The 11,451-nt window shown below is 42.6% G+C and overlaps 3 protein-coding genes across 3 annotated transcripts in view; 2 read left to right on the top strand and 1 right to left on the bottom strand.

Annotated features, from left to right (window-relative positions):
* The window catches only part of hmgxb3 (HMG box domain containing 3), a gene marked incomplete at its 3' end in the record, with an annotated part of 29,509 nt that extends 26,446 nt beyond the window's left edge, over window positions 1-3,063 (bottom strand). The window contains exons 1-3 of the mRNA XM_084331993.1: window positions 3,009-3,063; window positions 2,218-2,393; window positions 246-420 (exon numbers count right to left, since the gene is read on the bottom strand). Of these exons, the coding sequence (XP_084188119.1) occupies window positions 246-420; window positions 2,218-2,369 (327 nt within the window). The 5' untranslated portion in view covers window positions 2,370-2,393; window positions 3,009-3,063. The remainder of the gene's footprint in view (window positions 1-245; window positions 421-2,217; window positions 2,394-3,008) is intronic.
* Window positions 3,064-3,722: 659 nt separating this feature from the next.
* On the top strand, window positions 3,723-6,642 carry LOC311243317 (SLC35A4 upstream microprotein-like). The gene is made up of 3 exons (XM_084332494.1): window positions 3,723-3,905; window positions 4,345-4,443; window positions 6,444-6,642. Exons 1-3 carry the CDS (start codon window positions 3,891-3,893, stop codon window positions 6,639-6,641), a joined length of 312 nt encoding a protein of 103 aa, XP_084188620.1. The 5' UTR covers window positions 3,723-3,890; the 3' UTR covers window position 6,642.
* Window positions 6,643-7,286: 644 nt separating this feature from the next.
* LOC311243305 (putative UDP-sugar transporter protein SLC35A4) lies at window positions 7,287-8,781 on the top strand (the record flags this gene model as incomplete). Its single annotated transcript, XM_084332482.1, has 1 exon — window positions 7,287-8,781. The coding sequence occupies one exon, from the start codon at window positions 7,287-7,289 to the stop codon at window positions 8,262-8,264; it is 978 nt and encodes a 325-aa protein (XP_084188608.1). The 3' UTR covers window positions 8,265-8,781.
* Between the last annotated feature and the right edge of the window lie 2,670 nt (window positions 8,782-11,451).

The following is an 11,451-nucleotide window of genomic DNA, read 5'->3' as shown; positions in this document are numbered from 1 at the left end:
TAGGCTAGCTTGCAGCCAGATAGCTTTCTACTGAACGCACAGAGAGGAAATTGGTATCCATCTTCTTTTCTGATCTGGAGAAGACAGTAAGCGCATTTCGTCACCCATAATGTTGGCATGTTCCTTTTAAGCTGAGAAGAGCAACCAATTACTTAATTTTTTCCAAAAGCGCCATTGATTGTGTTGAGTCAAACTGTGACAGAGGGAGTCTTCTTATATAAAGATACTTTGAGATGTAACCTTACTGTGTCAACGCCCTCCCTCTCCAGCTTGGCCTTCTCCAGGTAGTGCCCCTTTTCAGCCACGTTGAGCCTCTTCCAGCTCTCACTGATGCGCTTGTTGATCTCCGACTGTGGCAGATTAGGGCAATCCTGCTGCATAATTTGATGGACATCAAAGTAGTACAGCAGATAGGCAGACCTAGTAATGACAAAGAGATTCATCATCATCATCATCATCATCATCATCAATGACGACTAATAAATAGTCACCAGATTACATGTACAGGAGATGGATCAGAGAGACGGAAAAGAAGATGAGATTCTGCGATTTCAGAATCGGAAACACTTGATTTGCCAAACACACAGGAATGTCAGGAATTTGTCTCAGTGACAAAGTTGCAGAGATATTCCAACAATTTACCAATTTTAGAGTATTCAATTCAATCCTTTATTTATTCTCGAAAAGGACAATTGAGGTCACCCTAATTTTCAATGTTGTTGAGACTTTTCAATGCATACATTTTATTTTTTACAATATAATAATAATAAATAATAATAACTCTATCTATATAGCACCTTTCACACATGGACCACAGCCCCAAATGCCCCACAGCAAATAGCATAAAATGAACATAGGCATAAAATTAGCATACATTAAAAACAATGCATAAAGTGCAGACATAAGAACAGGTATAAAAGACAATAAAAGTAGTGCAACGTAGAACGTGCAGACATAAGAATAGGTATAAAATTAAAAACTGCATTAGGAGTAATAGGCTCAAAGAGAAATGTAGTGGCAGCCTGGCAGGCCGCCCCTCATTGTGTTCATAGCAGTCACCAGGAGGAGGCCCTTCACAGTAATGCTCACAGTCTACTTCATTAAATGTCCAGCTTGGGCAAAATGGCTGTTGAAGGCCAGGAAAATATCTTTACCTTTATCAAGCAGTCATTATATTTTACCTCTGTAGGCAGGGAAATGTATGACAGACAGTAAGGGAGAAAAATTAAACTTAGCAACTCTTGGGAGGCCGATGGATGTTATAATGTTCTTTATTCATCCAATTAAAACCAGCGTGTTTCGGCAACATGCCTTCATCAGGGGTAACCCTTTAGATTGAACATCCATCACCCTCAAGAGTTGCTGGATTTTTCTCCCTTACTAGTAGTTTCCAGTTCACGTCCTTGGTTGAAAGACGAAAGACACACAGGGACGGCATAACAACGACAATAAACAGTAGACCATAGGCATCACTCACCATGGTTGGATTCTTATTATATATTATTACTATTGTATTATGCACATCATTGCGGCCAAGACCCCCCGCATTTCACTGTATACCTGTATGCCGTGACAAATAAAACTTGTGTATCTTGTATCTTGTATACATTTAGTACAAGTACTAATAGCGGCAGTAATAATAATAATAAATTATTATTATTATTATTATTATTATTATTATTATTATTATTATTATTATTATTATTATTATTATATCATGTGGTCAGGTTGGTGGTGCGTGGTGGTGTGCCCTATCCCGCTGTGCCGGGGCGGGATGTCGCTTCCACAGAAGCTGGGACGAAACCAACCCGGCAATTTGACTATACTTGAAGACGGCAAAATGCATGATCAAATTTGACCCCCTCGTTCTGTGTTTGTTCCTTTCACACAGAACGGCATGCCGGGATAATGGGTACAAATCCCGGCTTAAATGGGCAGTGTGAAATGGGCTATTGACTTAACCCTGACTTAATCTGCAGTGGTTCGTTATAGAGCTTAGTATATCAAAGTCAAAGTCAACTTTATTATTGTCATTTTCCCATTTGTGCAAGACAATATGCATACAAAGCTCGTCAATAGAGCTATGCATAGACCAGACACACAGGATTTGCAGAGGCCTATCACATGAGCCGTTTAGGCTACAGCTGCTGTGTTGTGATATCTGGGAATGCAGTGCACTGTGTGTGTGATAGTAGTCAGATAGTCGTGATAGGTTACCTAGGCTTCTTGGGTTTCTCTGTGATGTCTTCCTGAGTTTTGCTCTTCTTCCTCCTCTTGGGGGAGCCAACCTCCATCAGGGTGTAACAGCTCTCCACCTCCTCGGTCATCCGCACCTCCTCGTACACCTCCACTGTCTCCATGGTTTCCATAGCAGCAGATCTTCTGGGCCCAGCCTGAGAAATAGGGGAGGAAGGGTTCTCTCTTAGCGTACTCATGTGAGTAAGTGTGTGGTTCTATCTGTGTGTAGCTCAAACGGTAGAGCATGGGACTTTACACTGCCAGGGTTGAGACCACCCACACTCAAATGTATGCATTGTATGGTCTAGCCAGTGTGTGCGTGTGTGTGTGTGTGTGTGTGTGTGTGTGTGTGTGTGTGTGTGTGTGTGTGTGATGGCATATTTTATCATTGAAAAGGAGGGAGGGGGTCAACTACAAACTCTGGTGATGATTAAAATAATAAATTACATAAAATAAATCTGTTCTATAAAATCCTAATATCATGTCATATTAAATATGACATGTAATAAGTTCTGCAGAGTGCAGACACTGACATAGGATGCTGCCCAAATATATGGGGGGGGATGTCCTTCTGAAAATAGCCAAATAACGTGAAAACAATGAAACAACCAATTAGGATCATTTGAGCGACAAGTGGAGCAATACCATCCTGCCAAAGCGTGTATACTGGGCTCTTACTGTGGTAAACATTTAGGGTTATTCGCGTGTGTTCATACTGACTGCATACTCGGCGAATGATCCAATGAGGTGCCTTCTTATTGAGACCTTACCTCCGATGCCCGAGGTTCCGAAAACTGCTCTGAAACCCTCACAAGACGCAGAAAGTGTCACGGGTTGCATTGATTGTTCACGAATATAGGTATTTCTCTATATTTTGCATTAACTCCGGGGCATGTTAGTTCCATAAAGGTCCAGTAAAATAGCTAGTTAGGTTTGTCCTCGTCCTGTAGGAAACATGGCGCTTTGTTGCTATGGTCTTCAACCAATCATGTATTGGAATAAACACGCACGGACCAATCGCATGAGACGTTTTTGACACGTGAAAACAATGCGCGCAGTGCGCACCGTGCATTTCTGGCAGCATTTTTTTTAAAGAACAGACCCAGGGTCAGTTTAGCTTGTCGAAGTCCTAATAAAGTAATTCTTTAGACACGCTGACGTCTCGAGACCGCCGCCATCTTGGTATTGGGGAAACAAACGTATTTCTACGATCAAATGTATGCGTTGAGCTCCGTTTTTATTACATGTTTTATCACATTCTTGTTAATTTCATAACCTTTTCATATAATTTGTTTTGAAAATATTGAGGCCAACATGGCATTTCACTATTTCGAAAGCCTTTCTGGTGATTCTAAGTGCATGTTTCCCCCAAGTTAAACAGACAGGAAGTTGACTTCGAGAATGACATGTTTTTATTTTTAGTAAGGCTGATTTGAGAACTGTGTTTATCATGTGACACTCGCTATATAATACACCGCACAAATGTCACAGTATTGCGCATTAAACCGTATCTGGTACGGTACCGGCAGATTACGTTTTTTTTTCTGTCCTCGATTGAATCAATATATTACTAGGCCAGACTAGTAATCGTGCTCAATCGAAACATAGAGCCCAGGTTTACAAGACGAGCACCGAACATTTCATTGAGCAAGATGGCGGATGACAAGGTGAGTAAGTTACTGTTTCGATCTTATTGTTTTCACGTGCCTCGTCAGGCGACAGTGCTTGGCATGAATAGGATATATTTAGCCCCATTCACTTGTGTAGCAAGTTAGCAACAGCTGTCTTTAAGTAAAAATTGCACGGGGAAGGCTTGTTTCTGTATGAATGTCTTTGGACATAGCAGCCCTTGTGTAAGCTAACAACACAAGCTGCCCACTAAGTTACACTACTCTTTCGAAAACGAGTGGAACATAAGGAGTTGTTCTACTGCCAGTAGTTTGTGAAGGTATTCTTTTTTGTTGTTGTTGTAACTACTCTATAGACTTTTGGATGCGGAGTGTTAGATTAGCCAAAACACTAACGTTACTAACATTTAGCTGATGTGTGTGTGTGTGTGTTACTAAATCACAGGTTTTTGTTTGTTTACTCATCATACTTATTTAGGATCCTTTCAAGCAGCTGAAGGATCTGAATCAGCTTAAGAATCAACTGGAGGAGATCCAGAGGCGAGTAGAGAATGAAGTGTCAGTGGGAATTCCTCAGGTAGGTCCCATACTTTACCAATTATTTGACTAATCATCGGTCGCCCACCTTATTCCCATTTTTTTGTTCTATTAAGCCAGGCTTTGTGGGAGTTTTCCCCTCATCTTCATTGAAGGAGGACACAAGGTGTTGTTCAATTGTGACGTGGGACTTGTGAAGCCAGTTGAGACATATATTGTGATATTGAGCTATATAAGAGCTATATACCTTGCCCAAATTCTATAGTATCTATAGGAAGCTGCCATTTCAGAACCGCGAATAGACCCACGACACTCTCAAGCCAATGCACAACCACCCAGAATGAATTTGTTATAAGGGTGTACAAAATAATAATAATAAAAAGAAAATAACGACTCCCAACTTGTTTAAAACTCTGCAACTAGGCTCTTAACTAAGAGGAGAGAACACATCAGCCGTACTGTATTGTACCCATTCTGCAATCTGTTAATAAAGTTTTCAATCAGTCCAGTGTTGGCTACCTTGCACTGGCTTCCGGTAACATAAATGTAACAGGAGGACCAAGCTACATTGCCAATTATCTTGTAAACGATGTGCCCCCGGCCTAGAACATTACGATCATCTACTACTGGTTTATTGAAGGTTCCCAACCACAGCCAAAAGACAATCGGGGACGCAGCCTTCGCAAATTGAATACACTTTGCTGCATGGACTCAGACTGTGATTGTTGTACTGTAGATGAGAACTATTTGACTCATATCTATTCTATGCTAATTTATGACTTTTTATATTCATTCTATGTCTGCACTTTAACACATCTATCACAATATTCTTTATAGATTTTTTTTTGATCCACTTTTTCTCCCATCCCAATTCCGCTGTGCCAATTCACCCCTCCCCTGTCTTGAACGTTGCTCGCATATGCCCCCCACTGGCCGATTGTAGGGAGGATAGAAGCCTTGCATCACGTGTCCCCTCCGGTACACAAGGAGGCAGCCTGTCACATCTTTTCACCTGCCAGCGCGGACTCTCATTGGCGAGGTGTAACTTGTGGGAGGCTCACACTACCCCCGCCATTTTCCTGTCTCTGCTGTGCAGGCGTCCCCAAACGACCTGTAGGAGTCGCTGTCCACAACGTTTTTTTATATATATATAGGGAGGGAGGTTTTAATATCAATTATCTGTTAATTTTATGCCTGTCCATAATTATGCCAATTTTATGCCTATGTCTATTTCGTGTCTACATCACTGCTGTGAAGCACTTTGGGCTGCAATTTGTATATGAAAGGTGCTATACAAATAGTTTATAAGGGTTTACAAAATATACTGAATGAATGTGTGGACATCTATTTATTTATGAAGTGTGCCATGGACTAGCCAAATATTTTGTATGGTTTTCACTGTATATAGTCAATTACTAATTAATCAGTCTTGTTAAGTTGTTAATCACATTTGTAGGTTTTTTTTTTTATCAAAGTTAACCATGATCAGATTGAATGAAAGATTTGATGATGCATTGAATGCAGTGTGTTGATACATTGAATCGTTACACCCTGTAGGCACATTTGTTAAAGGAACACGCCAACATTATGGGAAATAGGCTTACCATCTTCTCCAGAGTCGGACAAGAAGATGGATACCAATTTCCCCTCTGTGCGTTCTCGGTAGAAAGCTATCCGGCTGCTAGCCTAGCTTAGCACAAATGAATGGAAATGGATACGGACCACTAGCCTACCTTAAAACTTAAGTGGTGTTTTTGGCCAACAGCTAAGCTAGCTAGTTCATATCTTATCTTTTATTTAACTAAATTGGTATCTATCTCAAGTTTCAAGTTTCTTTAATAGTTGTCATACAGAAGTACAGAATACTTTTATACAAAATGCTTCTTGTCTGACTCTGGAGAGAAGACGGTGAGCAAATTTCCCATAATGTTGGGAGTGTTAACGGGTAATTAGTCTCATTGTTCTTCTTTTAACCCTGTTCACGTGTTTGGGAGCAGCATCACATTTTAACATCTCCCCACTCTGTTTCCCCATTGTCAGGGCGGCTCTGTGCTGGGATCTCCTTTCCTGAAAGGCTTTCTGGCCGGCTATGTGGTGGCTAAGCTCCGCTCCTCTGCCATCCTGGGAGTGCTGCTGGGAACGATCACCGGCGTGTTCGCCGCACAGAACTATCAAGTGCCCAACATTGAAAGGACCGTGAAAGACTACATGAACACCTTTAAAAAGGGACCAAAGTAATTTGGACTGAATGCGTAGCCCACGTCTTCTCCTTGTTTTTTTCCCTCTGCGATATAGAGGCACAAACGACCGGAAACACTTCCACAGCTGCTGGTTTTGCTGTGGCTCACGTACAGAGAAGCCTTCCATCCTCTCCTGTGTAGTAGATATACCGTGGGTGTTGGGATATAACTGGAGTTTTATCTGGCAGTCAAATGTAACAGACTGGTTTGGTTTGGTGTTTTTAAGGGTGATTGTTCAGTTGGAGAGAACGGAACAACTCCTGCTATTTCCTTTCAGCTGATCAGTCAGAAGTGTGAACAAGGCAGTTTCTACCATTACATCGCTGGGATTATTTGAATGCTTGCCTTAGTATTGTTTCCATCTAAGCATGTTTTTCTTATTTTGACTCAAGGGTGTCATTGGTCCCCACAAATTATTTGCACGCCCCCAATTCATTTCACAAAACTTAACCAGAAAATTGTGCATCAAGTTTTATAGCTTGAATATTTAATGGTTGTGATTTATAGTTTTAAATAGCCATCTTGTGATTATTTATTATAATAATATATAATTTATACCTTAAGGTGAGTTTCTCTTCTATTCTTTGCACTTTTACTTCCTTATGCGGGTGTTATTGGAAGTGTATGACTCGCAATATTGAGAATGATTGTGATCCAGAACGTTGGGTCCAGTTCGCCAGCCAGGCACAGGAGACGGTGGATGAAGGGCCTTCAATGGAGTGTTCTCCTTGCGCTCATGATCCTCATCTATGGCTCCCACGCCCCGCTTATCGCCCTCACCAAGGTTGATGGTCGTGTCCCCTTTAGTCCGTCGTCCTGCGTTGTTATGATTGAATCTGCCAAACTCCTGGTCTCCCTGGCAACCCTCCTCCTGACCGGGGACCCGTCTGCCTTGCGTACTCCTCCATCCCTGGCCCTTGTGGCCCCCTACGCTGTCCCTGCCATCCTCTATGCTCTCAACAACAATCTGGTGGTCCTCATGCAGGCTTACATGGACCCTAGCTCATACCAAGTCCTCAGCAACCTCAAAATCGCCTCTACTGCCCTGCTCTACTCCTTTTGCCTTGGTAAGAGATTGCGTCGCATTCAGTGGTTAGCCCTGGGGCTTCTCATGGGTGCCGGGGTATGCCACAGTTACAGCAGCCTGGATTTAAGGGACCTTGGGCGGGCCGAAGCCGAGGCAAGTCCCACACTTCACATCACGGCCTGGGGCCTTGTTCTGGTACTGGTGTACTGCTTTATTTCAGGGCTGGCAGCCGTCTACACGGAGAGGATGCTGAAGAGCCAGCGGCTGCCTCTTAGCCTGCAGAATCTATACCTCTATGTGTTTGGAGTGACCATCAATTTGTTATCCTATCTCTCCAGTGTCGCAGGTGAACAGGGCTTCCTGGAGGGGTACTCTGGGGCAGTGTGGGTCATTGTAGCAGGACAGGCGGCTAACGGACTGCTGATGTCCGTGGTGCTGAAGCACGGCAGCGGGATCACCAGACTGTTTGTCATCTCCTGTTCCATGCTGGTCAACGCTCTGTTGTCCTGGGCCTTCTTAGGGCTGCAGATCACTCCCCTTTTCCTCCTGCCCGTCTCTATGACCGGCCTGGCGGCTTACTTGTATTACAGGTAGTGGAGCCTCAATATATAAACCCCTTTTAACCCAAATCATCTCCATCCTTTGCACTAGTGCGGTGTACTGTTGGTTCCTAGCTTTTTGACATTTGGATTTTTCTCCCCATACATGAAATGTGTTTTTCTATCTTTTGAGTGCTTTTTGTTTATAATCTTATTACAAATGGTCCATTTTTGTTGAGGGTGTTATGGTTTTATCCATGCTCGGGCAATAAAAACATCACACATTTATTAGTTCTGCGACTGTAAACCATTACATTTAGTATCCAGTTATCAGCTGCCTTGTTTTTATCATCTTGCATCAAATGAGAAGATCTAACACCATTTTCTTTTAATCATGCTGTTACGGCATGTATACGAGTATGGGTTAATTTATTTACATGGTCATACATCTCTAAGAATGGCGCTTGTTTTGTCAGATGCTATTCTCATTTATCTGACCAGTTGAATGTCAAAGATAACATACAAATGATACAGAAAGTGTTATTGATTGAATGTGTTTATAATAAAAACAATATTAAACATTGTGTTGCTTATTACTTAGAGTAAACATCTGTACCCAGGAAAAGAACAATTTACATATCTAAAAAGGGTGGGGTTTGAGATAAGGCCATTCATATTTCAGTCATTCTTCCAGCATGGTTGGGACGACCTTGGGATCACTTCTCACACCTAGAGTATCCTTTAGCTCTGCCAATGCTGTAGAGAAACGAGAAGAGAATGATTGGAATGTAGGTGAACTAGGTAACATGCCTGAATGGCAGTGGATGAAGAGTAATGTGTTAAAAATCCCTATTACAGGGGCGCCCAAGTGGCGAACCACGTAATGCGATGCGTCGCAACACGGCCGACCCCGGTTCGATTCCCGGACCCGGCGTTCTTTGCCGAATGTCTTGTCCCATTTCTCCCCTCTCTCTCTACCGGACTGCCCGGTAGTAAAAACCCAATAAAAATCTACAAAAACATAATTTAAAAATCCCTATTACAAGTCTGACCAGTTGGAAATTGCATGTGTCGGACAAAAAAAGAACAGTTGCCAATAATTAAATGAATTTGGGTTACAGTACACACACCTGTGCGGAGACGCTTGTTGTCAGCCTGTAGCTGCTGGTTCTGAGCAGAAAGGAAGACCGCATCCTGGACGGCCTCTAGAAGGAGGGTTCGGTACCTGCCTTCTGACACCCTCCTCTGTTCCTCACTCACCTGCCGAAATGCCCTGAACACCTGGACGGCAGAGGATACAGATTGCCACAATAATGACTCGTTTACATTTAGTCATTTAGGTGACGCATTTACCAAAAGCAACTTACAAGTCAGCAAGAAGGGTACAACTCTGGCACCTTAGGGTAAGTAACATTGTTTGTCAAACAGCGTTGAACTTGGGTGCTACTGCTACATTCTTGAGTGCATAGTAGTATAGACATATTAGCATAGTAGGTAGTAATATAGGCAAGGTAGATTCCTTAGTTAGCAAAGTGCATGATGGTATATAAAACGTTTTTCTTAATTTCAGATATTGATTCAGTCACGAACGCAGTAGACCACGGTTGAGCTAGTGCTTAAAGGAAAACTCCAACATTTTGGGAAATTTGCTTATTTGCCATCTACCCTGGAGTTAGACAAGAAGATACATACCTTTTTCTTCTCTGATTGATTGATTGATTGAAAACTTTATTAACAGATTGCAGAATGGGTACAGTACAGTACAGCTCAATACATACAATTGTTAAGGGGATGCAGACCAGAGAAAGACTTTCGTCTTGTTTACATCAGGGTCCCCCATTTTCAATTCATCGTAACATATATGACATACAGATAGACAGTACTGCTACATCTATACATTTATGACATACCAGATTTGCAATTACAGTACCGTTTGTGATACAAAAAGAGTCCAGAAAAAAAAAAAGTATATACATTTGACGTAGAAACTGTACATTGGATTGGGTAGGTGGGGGTGGGGGGGGGACTGTACATTGGAGGTGGTTGGGTGGGTGGGGGGGGGGGGGGGGTTGGGTAGGAGTGGGGGGGGGGGGGGGTTGGGTAGGAGGGGTGGGTGGGGGACACTGTACAACTGTACAAACAGTGCATGCAGTAGGAGAGTAGGAAGACGTGCACCGTTAGCCTAGCTTAGCGTCAGTCACTGGAAGTTGGTTCCTCCATTAGCCTAGTTCCCAACGTCTTCCTACTCCTACTGCATGCACAGAGAAGAAAAATGTATGTATCTTCTTGTCTAACTCCAGGGTAGATGGCAAATAAGCTAATTTCCCAAAATGTTGGAGTTTTCCTTTAAGGCAGTCTGGCTCGAGGCTGTGTAAACATAGCAGAGAGGTTGACCGGTGACAATAAAAAATCTTATTTTGTCGACACGGACCAAACGGATCCCCACCTGGAGACTCTCCTCCCTGAGAGAGTGCAACTCTTGCTGGTGTCTTCCGTGCTGTTCCTCCAGGTCTCTCTCGGCCTGCTGGGTCTCGGTGTGAAGGGCCTCCATCCGCAGCACCAGGACCCGTCTCTCTCTGCCCAGCACCACTAACTCCCTCTGGGGTCCCTCCGCCTGAGCAACAGCATGGAAGGAACCTGCCGCTCAGAACGACTACAAATGCAACAGTTCTATTGCTGAAAAGAATATACGGTACCTGTAGGTTTGCATGAATTTGAACAGATTTACATTTAGTAGTTTAGCTTTTATCCAAAGAGACTTCTGTCCACTTCTGAAGTTCTGTACAACAAGTCAGCAGGAAGGGTACAACTCTGGCAGCTAAGGGTAAGTACGATTGTTTGTCAAATTTGAGTGCTACAGTCTGTACCAAGGTTAGTATTTCTTTTTTCCCCCCTTCTTCATTTCAGATATTGATTGAAGAAGTGTTTCAGCATTGTTATCTTAATCTAGAAGGGGAATTACGCTCCAACTTGAGAATGCATACACGCTAGTCCCATGGTTTACTAGTGAAAACAAACAACTCACTCCCTAATCGAAAAACTAGAGTGCTAAAACTCAAACTTGTGATGTCATCCGGTATAAAGTCTGGATCTGCTCCATAGGCAGTGAATTGGAAAAGATGTTATTGGTGACACTGCGATCACCCACGGGAATGTTCTGTGTATATACAGATACATGCTCTGTTTTAGAACTGAGAACACTACTATAGAATAAAGCTAATGTGTTTACAAAAATTCAACAA

The sequence above is a fragment of the Notolepis coatsorum genome (genome assembly GCF_963971535.1).
Source record: "Notolepis coatsorum genome assembly, chromosome: 16".
Classification (NCBI taxonomy): domain Eukaryota; kingdom Metazoa; phylum Chordata; class Actinopteri; order Aulopiformes; family Paralepididae; genus Notolepis; species Notolepis coatsorum.
The sequence above is the reverse complement of the archived record's forward strand: the minus strand, read 5'-3'. Positions and strand labels throughout refer to the sequence as shown.